A 21,022-nucleotide genomic window follows, 5' to 3' on the forward strand; every position below is an offset into this window, starting at 1 on the left:
TCCTCTAAATTATTCAATCCTTAACAAATGTATTCAAACTAGTTATGTCCACAAATCAATTCAAGGCCATTGAAGAGAAGCAATTCTTAGCATACTCAGAAGCCAAATTTAGCATGATGGGTCAACGGCATACAGTACTCAGTTGTAAAAGACCAACTGGGATCAAAAATAACCCAGTTTAAATTCAGAGGGAATTCAATTTCTGCTGATTTTTTTAAGTACTGCCAAAAAATTACTGAAATACACTATCCTAGTATAAATTTTCTTCATATATTACCCCACCTACCTCAAAAATATGTTTTATTCATGTTTCCCGATATGCCTGTGAGTTTCCCTACATTTTATACAATCCTTCCAAGCCCTTAGTTCATGACTATATGACTTCCCATTCTGAAATCCCACCATAGACAAGGCTTCATTATTTCCAGATAAAACTACACTATCATTAGCCAAGAAACTAACATTTTAAACAAAAGCAGTACAAAACACAAACAAAAAATGAGTACTGAGTAAACAGATCATCATCCAAGTTCCAAGTTCAATGTAATGACAAAATCAACAGCATTGGTGGTGTAAGTAAGGTGACAAAAATTAATGTTTAATATTATATTTGTCAGAAGTAATATTTACCAAAAAGCAACACTTTCCTGCATATTTATTTGTGCAGAGATCAGTTATGGACTCTTTAGTAGAATGTTATATGCATGATATCTGTCCAAGCTTTTCAACAGAAGTTCACATGGTTTTAATCACACAGTGCATTTCAAGGAGAAAAAAAATTAACATATATGCCACTGTAACTGTACTCCTAAAAAGCTTTTAGTTTGCTATCTTAAATTGTGGTTTAATCCATAAGTATATGCAATTTTTCAAAATGGTAACAAATAAAGAAAAAAGTCAGTAAAAGTTTTGGGAGATATTTTATTAATGTACAATTTTATTAGCAATGTACAAGAGACATTTTAATTATCTATGTATCCTGTCTCCTCGAAGTTTGGTAAATGCTTGTTCATATATAAAACTACACAATGCTTTTTTGCGAAGGCTGGAAATTGTGAAAATCTAAGTGCTACAGTATATTTTGTAGTGATTTAACACGTTGTCCAGATGAGTTACCAGTTACTTCAGTGAAGGACTTCTAAAAATATTTCTGATCAAGTTCAAATGCATCTGTTCATAAATAATGATTGATTTGCTCATGTCCATTGTACTGCTAAGTACAACTGTCTCCAACATAAAATACCGTTTCAATACATTTCTCCACATGGACAACTAGATAATCCAGTCATATTTACTTTTAGCCAAGTCTAATACAAATTTACAAGTAAAGTAACTTCAAAATTTATTCAGAATAATTATTTTTCAACCAGAAGCTTTACTTTGGACAATGCAGAAGTATATTGCAAGTGACATTCTGCAGCAAAAGCTGGAGGCTTGAGAATAACAATGAAGAGAGACTAAGTATCAGCAATACACACTTTTACAAGAATTCTGACCATTCTGAATGTTAACATTAAAGACCAGATACTTAAGTTTGTGCGCCTGTCAATCCATACCTCCACAAAAAGAAAAATTAAAAATATCCTACAGAACACAGTATTTCAGAGAACATGTTAGACACTGGCATGACATTTCTCAGATCAAATTGGCAACTGAAATTTAACATCCACCTGAGCTTGCTTTGCTAAGGTTACTATTTCAGACAGCTTCACCACCTGAAAAACAGAAAATAATGACTTAATTTCAAAACAATTCTAACTTGACTGAGCTGGATCAATCTTTTTAAACAAAGTAATGCCAGAGAAACGTCAGTAAGATCTTAAAGGGGGAGGTGGGTGTAGGATTATTACCTAGGTCAGTACTTCTTAACCACTTTTAAATGAAAGATAGTCAGGTCTTCTAGAAAACATCTGAGTTAATAAAGTTTGTTTCTCATTTACAACCAAATATCTTGATAACATGCTAAAAGTTTTAAATTTTATGTGCCACCCTATTATCCTGGGAGCTGTTGGGGTATCTGCTCACGAGAGAGAGTCTATATATCTAAAACTATTTCTTCTCTGAGTTCTTATTGCAAGTATTTCTGGATCTTATTTTGATACCTTATGGAGCCTCATCTTCTCTTGCATAACAACTCTAAATCTCTCTGAATTACTTCCTGCTTAGAATGAATTGTTATAACTGAGTAAGTGGTTCTGCAGAAAAAAAGAAAGACTCAGAAATGTGTTTCCCCACCATATAAAATCCATCAGATGCCTTCTAACTTTCTGCAGATCAAAAATTTTCATCTTTACTGTTGCTACACATTCCTAGTGTGATTTGCAAAAACAAAGCAAGGTAAATACACCCAAAAAAAAAATCACAAACAATGTGTCTGCATGTCTGACTTTCTAATTATCTTATGAGGCAACGAGATGATCAACTACAGTTTTAATCACGCACACTGAAATATAGTGGTGTATCAAAGGAAGTGCTACATTGCATTTTTTCATCCACCTCAATTTACATATTTTCTCAAAATTAATAAACCTAAGCTCTTAGCCATTCCCATACCAAGGGGAGCAACTGATCTGATCACTGGTCTGGTTTTCGTTTGTGGGGTTTAATAGCTTCTGCCTGCATAGTTGTTTCCCTGACAAACTACGTACTTACCAAATTGTTAAACACTTGCTCTGATGATAATAACTGGCACTGTGATTTATCTTAAGCTACCTTAAGTTGATTGAATGGAGTTTCAACTTTTCAATACTCTGCAACAGATGGTATGTTCTGAAAAGAATATTCATAAGCAGCTATCTTACCATTTTTGCAGCTTCATCCAAGTCATCACACGCAAGGATTTTGAGGCCGCTAGCTGTTATTAAAGCTTTGGCATCATCAACTCGTGTACCTTAAGAAATAGATAAAATGCCACTCATTGAACAGGAGAGTACTACTACTAGGGAGCCTCTTCCAAAAGTTAGTGAATAAATTTAGAAGACACCTTTAGTAGTTTCAAAGCAGGAAATCTCTTTTTATTAACTTGCCAACCCTTACCATCTAAACTCAGGGTTTGCCTTATTTTTCCATAGACTTCAACTTACAGGCAACTTGCTACACAATATACAAGCTCAGTAACAGTTGTCGATATGGACAGAAATATATTCAAATATATATGAAGCATACTCACCTTGCAACCGTACCACAATAGGGATTTTTAGCTCCAAATCCTTTACTGCCATAACAATGCCTTGTGCTATAACGTCACATCGCATAATGCCACCGAAAATATTTACCAGAATAGCCAGTACCTACAGAATCAATGACAATATTCCTGTTAAAAATGGCCAAAGGCACATCAGATAAAAGCAGAACTCAGCCTTTCAGCCTAAGAAAAATTCAAGCTCTTTAAATGTATTAAGGGACTCTGCAAAAGACACGGAACATTTCTGTTCTAGAGAACACTGGCAACAAAAGTACACTTCTATAAAGTACAGCAAAACATACAGCATAACATAGAGCAGAACAGTTGCTTCAGGAAATCAAATTTGTCAACTGCTTGTCTTTCCGCTTCTAACAGTTCTCCAGCAGAGGTACCTCCCACACCAGTACCTCCACATACTGAAGAAGCTGCGCTAAAGAACACAGAAAATTTAAAAAATTCTTACACAAGACAATGTTTATACAGTTCACAAAAAAGCTAGCATGCTTAGAGTTAAGCTATCTGAAATAAATTTTATTCAGGAGGGTTAAGCTGGCAGCTAAGGGGTAATCTTTTTCCTACTCAAGCAGTGGAAAAGAAGGGTAAAAAGATCACAGCCAATGGTGAAAAATGAAATAAAGCAGAAGCCAAAATGGATAAACAGCCTTGGAGGACAGAATAAACTTAACAAGACAAAACATTCCTGTGCAACTGGTTAATACACAGAAACTTGGTTCTCATTATCTTGCAATTAGACTAACTCATCTTGTTACATTGTTATTGCTCCTGCTACTGATGGGCAGAAGCAACTGAGACTGACATCCCAGAAGGCTGTTCCAAACCAGCCCTGAACTGAACCCTGAGTGCCAGCCAGAGTGCAGGCCATGACACCAGTAGGCTGCACTGCTCTGACTTTCAGCACCAGCAATACTAGTTATAGTTATAGTTTTTTGATAAAAGAGTGAGCAGCTGAAAGAAGGCAAAAAGGAAAAGTTCTATTAAGTCTGTTTGGACACCCTCTATCCATACATCAGCAGAAAACTGGCATTGCAAAAACTGGTCCCAAATCACCAACCCCCAGATTCTTCCTTGTTTTCTTCTTTTCTCTCTGCAATTTAGATGTTCTGTGCCTGTGTCCCTCACTGTTCCCTCAATTCGCTGGGAGAATGTGAAGAAAGAACAAGTCTTATGAGGAGTGGCTGAGGGAGCTGGGGTTGTTTAGCCGGGAGAAAAGGAGGTTCAGGGGGACCTTATGGCTCTCTACAACTACTTGAAAGAAGGCTGTAGTGAGGTAGGGGTTGGTCTTTCCTCCCACATAACAACCAGTAAAACAAGAGGAAATGGTTTCAAGCTGCACCCAGGGAGTTTTAGATTGGATATTGGGAAAAATTTCTTTCCCTCAAGTGTTGTTAAGCATTGGCACGAGCTACCCAGAGAAGTGGTTGAGCCCCCAACCCTGAAGTTATTTAAAGGGCTTGTGGACATGGTGCTTAGGGACATGGTTTAGTGCAGAACTGGGTTGTGTTAGACTTCTGGTTGGACACAATTTTCAAGGTCTTTTCCAATCTAAATGGTTCAATGATTCTAAACACTCTTGCAGAGAGTGTCAGACTCTGCATTTGGTAATAAGTGTCTTTCCAGTGAGGCAGAGACTAAGCTCCTCTTAAATCACTCACTATTTGTTTCTGGCCCCTTCCAAAGATGAGCAAGTGGTGCCCAACATTCTGGTGTAAAAGTAGCATATCATTACCAGGTTCTACAAGTCACTCCCATCTTTTTCTGTTATCCCTTTTTCAATATTTTTCTTTCTTTTTAAAAAGTCCCAAACTGCCAAGTTCCCACTGAGATTAGCACCTCTTATGCAGACCATCAATCCAGTCCTCACATTATTTTTCTGGGATAGTACAGCTCTTCCTCTAGTTTCAATCGATTTATTATTTTAATAACATGCGAACACTTTTGAGAAACTTTTAATAGGGTGAAAGATTAATGCCCTTCCAAGCCCATTACAAAGTTATTTTATCTTACATTACACATAACCAATACTTTAGAAACTTGTTTGTGCACAGCACAGCAAACTTTCATCTCTACAGCTGTATGCACGAAGGAGATCCAGCTGCAAAATGGGTCCAAGAGAAAAAAAAAGTGGAAACCCATCCAAATACTGCTTTCTGTTTGAACAGTGGGCTGTGGGAGTTTCCAACTCCAAGATTTCTGGAAAGATTCAAATACAACTCTAACTTCAACCAGAAAACACAAAACTGTCTACTCAGTACATAGCCAAAGAACCTATTTTTTAAAAAGGGAAAAAATGCAATAGGTTTTCATGCCTCCTTCATCTGCACCAAGATTAAACTAACATCTCCATCTTTTTCCCTTTCTAATTCTATTCTTATAAAAACATGTTTTCTGGAGAGCATGCACTAAGCATTGTCTTCCAATGCCTGTTTACCACTGTGTAGGACCTTGATACGCCAACTCTTCCCTCACCTTTTTATCAGAGGTAATAAGCTTAAAGGCTTCTGTCACTTGCTGCACTGTAGCACCACCACCAACATCAAGGAAGTTTGCTGGAGTTCCGCCGTGAAGTTTAATTATATCCATTGTGGCCATAGCTAAACCAGCACCATTGACTACATGAGAATAAAGATAACATTTAGGACTTCAGTTTATAAATCCATTAGGTCATTTAACATTCATTAAATAGAACATACCTAAGCAGCCTATGTTTCCATCCAATCCTATATAATTGAGATCTGCTTTTGCAGCATCCTTGTCTCTTTGGTCTTCCTGTGTCCAATCCTGCATATCAAAGATCTTCTTCTGGCGATAGGCTGAATTACTGTCAAAGTTTATCTTTGCATCCATGCACATCACTGAAAGCAAAAAAAAACCCCACAACTAACCATCATTTAATATCAGAATAACAGTTCAACTGCTACATGAATGTGTTAAAGTATGTTAAGCCAAACTAGGCAGCTAGGTCATACAGTCCAAGCACAAAGCTTTGCGGAAAAGACACACTTAGCACTGCAACTAAACACAAGATTCTCTCCAGTTTACCCACGCAATCAGTTAAATACCTTTAACTGCACAAAAAGGAGAACAGCTATTTCTTGAGACACTCTAAAAACAAAAAAGCTTACAACAAGTTGTTTGATAAATCTGGGCAAATTATGCTTCACTAATTAGCATATAATTAATCACTACAGAAGATCTCTGGTTTGAGGGTTTTTTAATCCCTCTTAGTTTTTTGCTTTTAGATTAAATATATACAGTGTGGGTGCATGCATGTAAGCACACAGAAACACAATGAAAAAAATGTCTGAGTTGAAAGAAAAGGTGTTGGGAGAAAATACAAAACTAAGTTTTACGCAGATATAGCAGGTGACGTGGAAAACCTAGAGTAATCTTTACCTCAGAACTAAGTTTCTGTCTGTACAAATGTATCCCTTGACTTCTATCCCTCACTACAAATAATATAAAAATGATAAAGTACAAGATACAGATGGGAGAGACTGCTCCATACCATTAATTTAAGCAGTATTATTTAAAAGGAAAAAAAAAAACAGGACACTACCACAAAAAAATCAAACCAAACCAACAAACAAAAACCCACAAACAAACAAAAAACACAAACAAACAAAAAAACAAAACAAAAAAAAAAAAGGAAAAAAACCAGTAACAACCCAAGTTCAAGTACAAATATTCTCTACAGATTTATTTTTTACTGAGAGGGGAATTGGCTGTGATTGAATAACTATTCTGCAATTGCATATGCTAAAAACATGATAAACATCGGGATATTATTTAATACATCAATAATGTCTTTCAATACATCAAACTCAATCATTCAGTCATTCTGATACCTGAATAGTAAAGGCAGGAGATTTCTAGAAGGTGCTACTATTCTGGTTACCTTTGCAGTACCAATTTGGATACATGAGATGGGTCAAGTTTCAATTCATGAATTTTGAAAAGACCTAACTTCCATGAATGCCTTATCCTGGGCAGTCACTCAAGAGTGGAAGATGTGTTCTTTAAGAAAAGAAAAAACTTGAAAAATTAAAAAAGGAAGCTACTTAAACTTAGGATCCTACTTAGCAATTTAGAGCAGATATCTACTATGTTTAGATTAGGCAAATTTATATGCTTTATTAAATTTGTTTTTCACCATACCATGTTAACACTAAATCCCCTTGCTGTATACAGCTAAAGTTTTAGCAGTGCAAAGCAGGCAAGATTTACAAAAACATCAAGGTAGTACATGAAGAATATGAGTAAGAAACATTACCAACTCCTGATGCATCTTCCACCATAGGATTTATTTCTATCATGGTAGCATCATATTTCAGAAAAAGATTATATAATTTGATCATATTTTCAGCTGCTTCATCCACCAGATTAGGAGGAAATCCCATTTTCTGGGCAAGCTGAAAGTAAAAGATTGGTTATCAGTTAATTCATGTTAGAGGTGTCTCAGTTTAGCTATTATTTCAGTGTCAATTGAATTTACAAATGTAGAACCTGTCCTGTCTACCTGGGGGAAACAAAAGAGTAACTCTTAGGTTTGAAATGATTCTTTTCAGTACAAAACACTGCACTTATCCTAAAACACAGCTAGTAAAAATTTATCACCACATGCCTTTACAAACCCATATAAAAGCTAGATAAAGCACTGCCAAGTAGTTGGATTTACACTATCACCTGAAAATACTCAAATATCTAGTTCAAATCTGTTTCAAAAAAGGGTTTCTGACAACTCAGTAGGTTGAATGCATACATACTTTACAAAATTTAGAAGCAACCCTCCCATCCTTGATGATGTGTACTTTCCCACATTAACAATTACCCTAACAGCTTGCTCCTTTTTTATGCCTTCTACTATATCAATGGGTTCCTTAATTATCGCATCAGGATTCTCTGCAGCAACATCTTCAATATTAACACCACCCTGAGAACTGCCTATCAGCACAGGACCCTAGAACAGAGAGAGGAAAAAAAAGTATAAGTAATTTTATACTACAGAATTGAAACTCTGCTCCTCCCATATGATACCTCACAGCAATAAAACCTTGTTAGAATTTTTTTTCTTATTTGAGCATTTTACTTGTATGCTCTGAGGAGAGTGTTATTATCTACTCAATACTTCTATATAAAACCTTTTAATAATACTTTCCAAGTTTTAAGGTGTATGTTGGGTCTAATTTCTTTTAAAAAGGAAAACTGTCCTTTGTGTCCACTGTAGCAACAGATCAATTAACACAGACATACTAGTTTTAAATTTTGATAGAAAGCTTGAACTCAGTAATCATATGAATTTTATCTTTTAGGTTGTCACTAGAAAAAGAACAACCTTCTCATCTCCATGTTCTCCACTAACCCCTATACAAACACTGATCAAACACCAGGCACTCATTTATTCATTTTGCCATGCTCCAACTTCAAGGACAAATGTAAGTGTGCAAAACCTATTGATAAATTACTGCAAACCATACCTGTTCAGCAGCTATAGCCATCACTGAAAGTTAAGTCATGGAGTTCTGACAAAACAGCACTGAATTATTCCATAGTAAAAGAACCTAAGAAACCAGAATTGATAGCATTTGCAGTAGTTTTGTTGTTTGGGGTTTTTTTAAGCTGTCTAAATCTCAACAAAAGCATCAAGGACTTGGTATCGTCAAACCTAAAAAAATCTCTCCTCCAGTTCACAGTTAAAACATACTCACTTGTAGTACCTCAACCTACCTTCCTTCCCTTATCAGCACCCATGCATGGATTATGACCAGGGGTATACTAAAGCATACGTGTACTTATCAGCAGAGGTCTTAAACACTAAACAGCTTTATAACTGTTGACAATTAATTATAGAAAATGCGACTCTAGTTCAGAGAACATGCTTAATAACCACACCACTCTCCTCCCATTACCATCCTTCCAAATGGAAACATATAGCTGGCAAATTATCCTGCATCTAGTAACAAGGTTCAACACAAACACATCATAAAATAACAACCAAAGTGAACATTTTTGCCTAAAGCATAAACCCCTGTTGGCAAATAATATCCACGTCACCAAGTTCCAGTTTCAGCTGACTATTTTAGTCTTTTCCCCCCCCCCTTAAAGGAAGAAGTTTGCAACATCAGGAATAAACATTGTGTACTATTCAATCCTCACACTTCCTTCTTTTGAAAGGCATTTCCTCACCATGAGCATCCTATGCATGTTACAGCAACTACAAGCACATCTAAAAACATAACTTATAAAGTCAGCAGTAAAAACAAAGCACATCCCTATCACAAGGCAATAGCCCACACAGTATACTCAATATACACAAATAAGATTTATTTTTTTATACAAGAGCAAGAACAAGTCAGGAAAACATGTTTTCCTTCTTTATCTAATTTGTTTAAATCAGTTACAGGAAATTTTATTTCCACAAGGATCCCTGCTTATTGCTTACACGATTTTAAGATTCTGAATCTGTTAATTTACAGCATTTTAGCGCCACCCTGTGGCAAATCTGGGGTTCGTACAGCAACATTTCGATCTTCCCCGCTCTATTACAGCAAATATCAGAATGTAGGTGCCTAGGTCACATAATTGTACTGCAATCGAACACAACGGATATTTTCCTATCAAAAAGAACACTACAGAGGAAGAGAAAGAAGTAAATGCAATACTTAATTCCTAATACTGTTACAAAAAAAATAAATTAGAATACAACTAGTTTTCTAATTCCTCCACAGAATATTATTTCATACTCACACCAGAAATACTCCAATTACCAAAATCAGTGCCTCTGCAAACACTTAAGCATCTTAATAGATGCATCTGAACAAAAACCCAGTTTTTGTTGAGCTTCAGAAAATAAAGTTCCAAGACCTGTTTTACCCCAGCTTCATTAAAATTATTTACCAATTCATGCTCTATGCTCCACAACAGAACACTTGTCTGTCAGAAAACACTGACTCATTTCAGTAACGCAGTTTGAATTGTAGCCTAAAAAACCACATACCCCACACAGAGTTCATACAAGCAGAAAAGACTGTGGTATTCATTTTCCTGAAAGCTCTGAAGACAGACCTCTAGGCCCAAATCTTCTTATCAATTCCTGAAGAGCACTGGCATAAGAAAGCTAGCAGCACACTCAAAATCGAGGGACACACCCATACACCTCTAGAACCTTCCCACATTAGAGAAAAAGGATGTTTGATTTATACAGGACCATTTGCTCTTCCACAACACTTTTACTTATCTTGTTCCTGACAGTCTTAAACAGTGTGTACATGCACACATATAGAACTTACTTGAAAAATATAGCTAATATGGGCATCCAGTAGTAAGTGCAAACTAAAACCAAAATGAAAATAACCCCCTCGTTCCACCCATCTCCTCTTCAGCCATGTGACTCTGAACTTCAGTTGGGACTACCAATGCTTATTTATTATCCCGAAATTTAAACTGTAGCATTTAAACTTCTTTAAAGCACTTAAAAACTAAGGCAATCATATAGTCAGAGATATTAGAAAACAATTTAGCTCATATGCAGTTTTGATTTTCAAAAGCAAGCAAGTGAATAAACAGTACAATAAACAGTTTTGTTGATTTTTTAAAAACTCAGTTAAAACAAGTTAACTAGCTTACTTCTATTTCTCATATTACTCACTTGAAAAGACCTTTCCATTGTTATTGCAAAATAGTATTCTCTCCTGGGATACCTCCGCTCACAGATAAATACTTGATTGCATATCCTGCCCTTTTCTCCTGTCTGCTTGGTAAACAACTTCTTTCCAATCATTTTGGAGGAGATATCTTTCGCTTCTTCTGGACTAGAATAAAAGAAGCTCAGAATGTGACACAAAAACTGCTGAAAAAACAGAAGTAGTATTAAAAAAAAAATCTTACCTAATTTTTGTTATTTTAAGGTTAAGAATTAAAATATTTGTTTTAAAGAAAGCAATAGGTTCAATTCATAATGTGAAACTGTTAAGTTTTTCTACTTGGTTGGATAATTTAAAAACAACTTACGAAAAAACTATTTTCACTCCTCCTTTGAGGCCACCTTCAAATGTTCCTTTTCCTCTACCACCAGCTAAAACCTGTGCTTTTACCACAAGATCCTTTGTACCTAGAACAAAAGAAAACCCAAAAATTTGTCATCTGTAACTACTAAAACAAATTGCCCCAAGTAGAATAATAAAGGTTGCTTTAATTTTATCCCGCCTTCTCCACTCCCACCATTCAAAATACAACCATGTAAACTGAAGACTGTATTGTAGCTCACACAGATTATTCCAAAAGTCTCAAATAATCCACACATTGCAGCTTTAGGTTGCTCTGTGAACAAACCTTGGTGAATTAGTATTCAAAAGTGTTGGTACTTTGACTGTTCTGATACATCTTTAACATGTGTTTGAATCACAAGTGATTAAGCACCCATTAAGAAATTGTTAGCATCTCAGACTATTAACAAGATGAAACTGAATACCTGGCACACTGTAATCCAAGAGTTTCCTCAATCAAGTACAAATACCCTATATCTGTTACCACTATCTTCCCAGCAATGATGTGTAACTATAGCACTTATTCAAGTCAGATTGCAGGTCTACAGCTTTCACCAGAGCACTGATGCATGAGCTTGACTGCTTTGCAGAATGCACAGGCCTAAACAAATCCATTGTTTTTCCAAGAACAGGCACAGTAAGCCCTTTAGTTGGCTTTAACTGTTTAAGAATCCTTTACAAAATATTCTTCCAGGTAGGGGAGACTGTGCATTTGGGTTTAAAAAGTAAAGTATGAGAATATAATTAAAATGAAACTGGGATATCCTGAAAGATTAAAGGCAAACAAAAAAAAGAGTTCATAAAGTCATTTAAGGTGATAAAGGAAGAAAAACTAAGTCCTGAGTTACTATTCAAGTTCACTTAGAGTACAGAGAGCAACTAGACAGCAAGATGTTAAGAGCTGGCCCATTCACATTTGTTCAGCACATCCCACCTCTTCTCATGCCACCATTAGTTGAGCCACTCTGGTCTTTCTGAGCAAAGAAAGAACTTGCTGTTCTCTTGGATGTGAAAAGAGAACCATGGAAAAGCTTAAGAATAATTACAGTACTCAGGCAAAACTAGTCACTACACATACTGAGGAAGATCATGGCAGACAAAGAAGTTGTGTTGATTTCTATTTTGACCTGCATCCTGCTTGGGCAGGTAAAAATAAACTTGCATAATATCACAAGCTAGGGAGGCTATAAACAAAGGGAATACCCAAGTTACTACTCCCAACTAGCTACTGGTTGATTTTACTTCTTGACTGCCTACCTATCAACAGATCTCTGAATTCACAACTGATTTAAAGCCCTTTTTTTTCCACAAGAAGCATGAAGGTTATGAACACACAAGTATATGTCAACTTATTACAGTCTATGATTCTAACATTTAACTCAGTTCCTGAAGATAACTATTTTTTTACAGCTACCAAGTATTGGCAATCGAGTAAGATAACATACTTGATAGAAGCCACACAAGACTTAATTTTACGCAGCTACTCTAAGTACCAAGCCTGCTTTAGGAAACACTAAGTGTCATGTATGAATAAGACTGTAAGTAGCAGCTTCATGGATAAATGAAGTCGTGTACTCCAACACGCGAGATTAAAGTTCCATCCATCTGAAAACAATTTACCTTTAACGTACAAGGAGCACGACTTTTCAGTGTTAGTATAAAAGAGAGAAAAATACTTTCTTATCTGTGAAGAGGTTAACAAAACCCACCACCTCACACTTGTTCCCTTGTTCACAGAGGACCTACCAGGGCTCCTCCACAAGGATCTGAAGTGCCTCAAATATTTAAGATCTAATATATTCACAGCGTTATTTTACTATTTTGAAGTTTCCATGGAAGATCTGACAATGTTTCAGAAGCAATATACTTATCAATCAAGACTAAAAGATTTAACTTACAGTCCACTAATAAGTTCAGAAGAGAGGGTCCTATTTCTCCGCTCTACTTTTCATTTCCTACACAAGTCCAGAAGCTAAAAAGCTGCTACTACACAGAAGTTTTCAGGAAAGCCAAAAGTTCACCCACAGGCACCTCTTTGTGGTGGTCATTCCTCCTAGCAATAAAGACCAGAATCTGAACAAGTGAAAACTAGATCCCAACTAACACTCTGGCAAGATCTCAGCTGGAATATCACACTTAGCGCTGGGCATACAACTTTTTTCTGGCTACTAGGATGATCAATGAAATTAAGAGATACCCTCAAAAGAAGAAACTAAAGGAGCTTAGCACTTCTTTAAATCTATCAAAGGAGAAGAAAGCAAGAATACAACTACAGTCTTCAGCCATACCTGTGCAGGATAGAACAAGAACACACAACTATGGTGTGACTCTTGGGGATGGTTCTCTGCAGGGCTAGAAGCTGGACTCAATAATCCTTGTGGGTCCCTTCCGACTCGGCATATTCTGTGATTCTGTGAACTACATGTACATCATTCATTCCAGTTGCTGCTCTACACCAGCCAAAAACAAAAGCCACCTACCAAGGGAAGTCAGTTTTAAAACGGTGCAAGAGAAAAAGACCCTTCTTTACACAAAAGATAATGAAGCCTGCCAGGAGATGGGAAAGAAGAGCAGAAGAGTCAAAAGGAACTGGGTAGAGATGTTCCCTCTGATATTTCTAAGACAACAAATATGAATGCTGAGGGGAAATGAGGGGTAATGGACAGCAAAAATAGGCAGGTTAACAACTGCCTTAAATACTATGTTCTTTTGTCCTTAGGTAGAGTATTGGGCTAAATGCATCACTGCTCTGATTCTCTAAGATGTTTCTTTAAAATGTCATTATTATGCATTATTAAACTTTGTCAACATCTGAAAAAAAGTGTGAGAAAAACAACTTTTAACTTTTCACAATCAATTTGGCCGTAACATCATTGGATTATCCCTTATGCAACAACTGTGTCATTAAATGAGCAGGATATTAATGATTTGTAAATTGTTTTCCTACAGCACTCCAAGCAAACTGCTTAATTGCATAAACACATAATACTTCAAGGTTTATTTAACCAGCTATGTTTACAAGCAATTAAGCTGCACAAATGTACCTGAAACAAAATTTAAGATAATATGTCCCAAGGAAACCATAACTTAAGCCATCATGCAGGAAGTTTATTGTTCAATAAACATTTTTTCCCACAGCTCCTATAGAAAATTACCCTAAAACTAGAGGACAGAAATGTTTGCTCATACACCCCATGTGCAGTGTTAGAGCTGCAGCACTGTCACAATCTGACACAGAGAACTGCTGATACACGGTAATGCAAGGAAAAAAATTGGAAACCAGCAGCTACTATCATTTTCTACACAGTATCAACAGCTGTGCCCTTGTGTTTTGCTTATATGGCTTTGAAATACTGCTAGGCTTTTGTTTCAATAAAATATAGCAGTTTCTGCCCTAGAGCAGGTACCCACATACAAAGCCAGGACAGTTTATGTCAGCAAACACAATCCCACGGAAGTCCTATACTGCCTTCTGTCTTCAGCTTTTCACTGCAGTCTTTTCTTGTGCCAGCATAAGCATTTGTGTGATCATGCCTTGAGAAAAGCGATTCCCTGAAGGTAAAAGCTCACACAGCAGACAGTACTTTTGCAGACTTATGCGCCGTGTGCCACGCGCATGCACAGGGACACTTCAGTGAGCAGGACTTCAGCTTTCAGCAGCAGTAACAAACCATAAAGCCTTAACACAGGGCCCTGGAACATCAGTACAGACAGTGTCCCAAGTAAGCAAGCTACAGGCCAAGGCACAAATCTCAGAACAAGCATTTGTTAAGCATCATGTTTCCATGTTAATGGCAGTCAGCACTAAACACACATGTAAGTAGCACAGCCTGAAAAAAAATCAGGAAATGCTTAGAAAATTAAGAGTAGATAACAATGAGGACAGGTGTCTGAAATCAGCAGAACGCTGACTTAGCACTAATGTGTTCAGGACAAACTGTACGAAAAGATTCTGCTTTACAAGTTTCCATTCTGACTTTTGTCAAATCACATTAACAGGCACTTCTCTGCCCAACACTAACTTTAGCAGCAGTACTGCATTCCACATATTACAGACGCCTTCACGATAACTATGCAAGCCTAATCTACTCTGACAAGACAGACAACAATAGAAGGCAGTGACAGGTTAGTAACACAAGTGTCAACCAAGTTCCCAACTACCATTCAACTGCAAACTTATCCTGGGAGAGAGACAGAGACACATAACTTTTGCCTCAGCTAGTATTTCGAAGTTCTTGTACCAGAAAAAGTAACTCTCCAGTTATAACACAAACTATGTATGTTTTTTATTGCACAGATACAATAACAGCTCTAAGTTTAAACAATATAGTTTATTTACTGGCATTAGGAAGCAAAAAGATGGGCTTGTAACTAAAAACAGAAGCGTCAACCCAAATAATATGCTGACCCTAACTCTGTCAACAGAGGTAGAGAATCTCTTCAGATATATGGTCTGCATTTTGTTAGTAAGTATAGTTATTTAGAATTCTAACTTAAAAATCACATTTTTTCAGCATTTGAAACTTTTGAGTGTTCAAAGACTCACTGCAGACAAATCAGATGTATGATTATTGAAATAATTATGTTCCAGGAATCTTCATACTTTCACTGAAAGGACCATACCAGTCAGGAGAGCAAACAGATGTTTTGCTATTACAAAATAGTTTCTACTCAAATACTTCCTGACATTATTCAACTGCATCAAGTTCGTCATCAGCTCACAAGACAGGTTTGGTTTTGGCAACAGTCTAAGTCAAGCAATTAAAATACAGAGGTCAAAATCTTAATCTGCTGGTTAGACAAGTTTATTTTAATTAGTGAATTATCATCAACAACATGTTTTGGTATTTTAACTTCAAAGGAGTAAAGCACTACAGAAGAAAGCAAAAGCTAAAGCAGAATGTAAGCTTCAGATGCCAAAAAGGTTACATTTGCCAGAATTTAGGTACATGTTTGGTTTCTAGACGACTACCTGCTACTGCTGGTTATCTAGAGATTTTGACCAGGTAAGCAGAAACATAACTGCATGATTTTTTTAAAACCTGGGGGATTTCTGCACAAATTTGCCACCTTAGATCATCATCCATGTCCTAGAGCATCTGAATAAACACTCTGGAGTTTCAGACTCTACTATCTAATGTCTTTTAGGTTGTCTGTAGAGTCAAGCAGGTAACTGACCAATGGGGAAAACTGATAATGGCAAAACAACCAAAAAAATACTGGGAACAAAATCTAGACATGAGCTTTCAGTATGACATAGAACATATAAAAATCCCAACAACTTAACCACAAACTACAAAGGAAGGTGTGGCACACACTAGGGAAGAAAACACTCTAGCTTTTGTGCCACAGTGCCTGGAATACCTTTCTTCTGAAGAGCTAGTAAAGAAAAAGCACTTTACCTAAAAAAATTATTTCACACGTACTACACTTTGATTTCTGACTAAATCAAGCCTGAGAGAAAAATTTCTATTTATAAATTTACCCAGGTTTACACATCGCTATTTTGGTTTGTTTTTTTTTTAAACAGATAAAGGTTGTAGACTTAAGCCATGACAGAAAAATAAATAATATCTAAAAGAACTTAAGAGGTTTCAATAACATTGAAAAGACCTTAAGAGATCTGAAAAAAAACATCTATTAATCATGGAACTTTCAGCAGGAATGCAGCCAAGCCAATTATTTGAGTCGTTCTGTAGAAAGCATACCAAAAATAGAACATTCTTTAAAAACCACACATATATGGAGCTGCACTAGAGCTCTTAAACTGCAACAGTAAAAGCAGCAGACTCCATTGCTTTCAGTCTCCTTTCAAAAACTTTGAAGTAGAAAAGTGAAATGTTATGCACTCAGTTCTTTAACACCTCCTTATTCTGTACACATTTTTGTTTTTCTAAAATTTGACACTGCCATTAACATAAAGCTGTGGGATTCACTATCTGAAAATTCGACAAAACTACTGACACAAAAGCTTCTTCAAGATATTAATGACTTAAAAAGTCTTACTTCTCAAATCATCATGAACAGAAATAAAAGAAAAGCAGGCTTTGCTACAGGCATACAATATGTCACTCCCTTCCACACACCCGTAACCGGAGGAAGGTGTCAGGAAGCATCAAAATCTTAGTTACAGCAATAAATACACTTTCATAGGTGCTGTCTTAGCTCAGCAGAACATACTATTTGAAATGTATAACATTGCTATTTGAAATGTATAACATTGTTATCTGCTATCACACTGATAAAGCATATGTTCTTCAAAAAATAGTCTTTAGGTTCATTAGTCATGTTCTTGATAACAAACACGTATCAGTTGCTAAATCAGAACTGCTCACAGTGCTAGCTGGAATGCACACATGGCTGAGAGCAAACCATAAGCTTGGAGGCAATTATCAGGACGTGCTGCAGCCTCTTATTAACACTCAGGAACAGAACTCAGCTCATTTTTTCAAAATGTAAGCGAGATGTTCACGTAACACTGATTTAGCTACAGCCACAGCTAACGATGATAATCACTGTTAATGGGAAGTTTGTATTTGTTATACATTGGGTAAAAAGTTACCCATTTCTAAGTGAAGTATTTGCAAAAGAAATCCAATCCCAAACTCAACCTTTAGTCAGAAATCTGCTCTATGTAAATTTATCAGGACATGTGGTTCAGCACTAGGGAAACAGTGCAAAGAGTATCACCAACTATCTTTGTAACAGTCTAGGCACGCATTTGAAAAAACAGTTTTAACACAAAAAGAAACAAAAAATAATTTCATATCTACTGGTAACTACTCTTACACAACAAAAATAAACAATGAGCAGGTGGACAAAAAAAGTGAATTTTTTTCATTCTGATAGAGATTTGGTTTGTTTGGTTTGGGTTTTGTTGGGTTTTTTTAAGTACATACTAAACGAAAACTGGTGGGTAAATAACAAAGAAAACCAAAACACTGGAGCAAAAGATAATCTGTCACCATTCAGAATAAGTTTATGTTTGAGCAATGCCTCAAAAATTCAAGATCCTTCAGTGTGTTCTTCCTTTTGGGAAGTCTTCCTTTCCTCCTCTCAGCCACAGTGTTGAATACACACTAACTTCAACGAAGTATTTGGCTGTCAACCAGAAGCCCCAAATTCCTTTACTGAAGGATGCTAACTCACACACTGCACAACTTCATTTTTCTGACCCGCAAGAAATTGCGCAGAGTCACATACTCCAGATAACAGGAATACCTGTGACATCACATGGATGACACAGAGCTATAAACCAGCAGTTGGATGTACCTACTTTGCTACAGGATCCCACTCCAAACAAGGAATAAAACAAAGGAACCCTATGAGTTTCTGGGCTGTTGATTAAAGAGTCGTAGACAAAGGTGGTCTGTCTCATTTGCCACCAGCAAGATTTGTGCAAATATTAAAGTAGAGCAAAGGGGTATGCCTGATCTATGAAGTTCTGATCATGCTACAAGCTCACTCTTGACAGAAGGCAAGAATCTGAATTTTAAACCATTCTCAAAAATACTTCAGCATCTTCCTTTCATATTAATAAAATTATTATAATTTTGTATCATTTACTCTCTAACAGAAACAAGATAAAGAAAGCAGGCAGACCATACTTGAATTTCTGGGACATCAGATCTGAAGGAAAATCAGCTTTTCAATTCCTTTCTATATTACAAAGCAGAATAACTTGCTCTAGAAGAAAAATTATCTTCTTTTTCAGATTTCATTTCTTAAATCTACACATGAAACTGAAATGAATCTAACAAAACCTATAACCTCAGGAATCACTACAAATATATCTATCTGAAGGTGAAAAGAGAGTTGGGCATGTACATAAGGGAATAAAATACAACAAGCAACATTCTTCATTAAAACTATGTGAGAAGCCTACTACACCTTTCTGAGGGAAAAAAACCCCAAATTTTAAACTAAAAAATAACCCAAACACGCAAATCAACTAACCAAAAAAACCCCCCTTTATTAATGCCTCACACAATAGAAGTTGATTCTATATTACATTCAAATTAAACAAAAAAATGTTACTAGTACACATAATAGGTAAAGTGACAAATTAATAGGCAGAGTCAAGTCTAAATTAAAGCTCAGCCTAAATAAGGTATTTAAGCACCAGGTAAATGAGACTGGATACTTTTTCCACCAAAAATCCAGGAAATAAGTGTATAACTACAAGCCATCGAAGTGCTCCCCCCTGTATGAAGTAGGTGCATTCTGCCAGAAAAGCACGCTCACAAAGGATAGGATTTTACTCTTCTTCTGCAGCCTAAAGGTAGGTATGTTTTGCATCTTCTGCTCTCTATGACATCTTGTCACCACCACTGAAGCTCTTCACACAAGATTTCCTTTAAGCTTGCTTGAAAGCAGAAAGAAATCCAGGATTTGCAGAGTCTATTACTCATCTCAAAGAAGGTTAGGTAATTATATTAGTCTAGGCTACTATAATTTATACCTGACCTACTCCTTCTTAAGAGGAAGGTTGCTTCACAGGAAGGGCTCTCTTAAAGAGAAGGTATATTCAGAACTCCAACGAATGCCTTACCATGAAAGAGAAAAAGTAGTTACACCTTGTATCAATCCCATGCCTATTTTGTAAAAGTTCTCTTTAATAATATACCTATTTCTTTTGCTATTTTGTAAGCTTCATCTGGCGTCTTGGCAACTACTCCATGTGGAACAGAAATGCCAGCCTCCTTCAACAGTCCCATGCTCAGGTATTCATGGAGCGATAGCCTCCTCTGTTGCTGCTGTTGCACCTGAAATCCATGATTGTTGAGTATTCCTGGACCTCCAGCGAGTGCCTGAAGGAAAAGAATTAAAAAAAGAAAACAAAAACAACGAAGAACATGACTGTTGTGAAAAACTGCCCTCTTTGTTTAGGTTAAAAAAAGTCTACATATTAAACAAGTACAGTTCAGTGTCCTAATGCAAACACCTGCACATTTAATCCTACCATTCCACATTAGTCATTCATGTCTAGTCAGGTATTTGGTTTTGGAGGTTTTACTGGGCAGTGGGAAAGAGCTGGTGAAGCTGCTAGCACTGACAAGGACTGGCAATGTTAAAACACCCTTGAGTGTTCAGTTAACATTTAAGTACTTTAAGGAAAACACCTGTAAGAAAAAGAACCTCGAGGAATTTCAGAAGCATATTGTAACATGTAAATTAGTAGCAACAAAAGTGAAAAATGTTTGCTGCTTTTTCCGTATTTCAAGAGACAGGAACAAGACCTTCATTTTTTACACACACAAAACAGCAAGCCCACTGAATTCAGCTAACCCATGAACAGAGATCAGCACCAAAAGATTCATGGCAAAAAGACTACAAACTTTTCCATTAATTTTAATTTATTTTTTTTTTTAGCATGCACCATTGGCACAAGCACCGAAGCAAAAATCAGCTTGTACTAGAAAGTTTCTAACAGACCGGATTTTTAAGGGTTTTTTTTGTTTTGCAAGCAGACAACACAAGAGCTTCACTACGACATTCCAAGTTAGCGAATCGGCAAGGCCTATTTAATCTCCAAAGGATTCCTCCCGTAAGCAGGAGGCCCTTTCCTTGGCACAGAACCCAAGGGACAGGTGCCGACCGACCGCCGGCCCCGGGAGGCCGCGTGTAACACGAGAGGGGCGCTCACAGCGACCGTCCCCCCGAGGTGGCAGGAGGAGAAGGTGGCACCGAGTGTCACCCACTGTGTCACACACGGCAGCCCGCGGAGCTCTTTCGTTTGCACCGCCTGCCAGGGGTGCCGCAGCCAAAACCAAGC

At 36.8% G+C, this 21,022-nt stretch overlaps 1 protein-coding gene across 1 annotated transcript in view; it reads right to left on the reverse strand.

The window, feature by feature from the left end:
- Positions 1-903: 903 nt before the first annotated feature.
- Positions 904-21,022, reverse strand: part of SUCLA2 (succinate-CoA ligase ADP-forming beta subunit) — a 23,536-nt gene continuing 3,417 nt past the window's right edge. The window contains exons 3-12 of the mRNA XM_025894967.2: positions 19,874-20,057; positions 11,213-11,312; positions 10,851-11,013; positions 8,034-8,162; positions 7,476-7,614; positions 5,896-6,057; positions 5,672-5,814; positions 3,170-3,290; positions 2,802-2,890; positions 904-1,715 (exon numbers count right to left, since the gene is read on the reverse strand). Of these exons, the coding sequence (XP_025750752.2) occupies positions 1,641-1,715; positions 2,802-2,890; positions 3,170-3,290; positions 5,672-5,814; positions 5,896-6,057; positions 7,476-7,614; positions 8,034-8,162; positions 10,851-11,013; positions 11,213-11,312; positions 19,874-20,057 (1,305 nt within the window). The 3' untranslated portion in view covers positions 904-1,640. The remainder of the gene's footprint in view (positions 1,716-2,801; positions 2,891-3,169; positions 3,291-5,671; positions 5,815-5,895; positions 6,058-7,475; positions 7,615-8,033; positions 8,163-10,850; positions 11,014-11,212; positions 11,313-19,873; positions 20,058-21,022) is intronic.

The sequence above is a fragment of the Manacus vitellinus genome, unplaced genomic scaffold (genome assembly GCF_001715985.3).
Source record: "Manacus vitellinus isolate BGI_N305 unplaced genomic scaffold, ASM171598v3 scaffold_2_pilon, whole genome shotgun sequence".
Taxonomy (NCBI): Eukaryota; Metazoa; Chordata; class Aves; order Passeriformes; family Pipridae; genus Manacus; species Manacus vitellinus.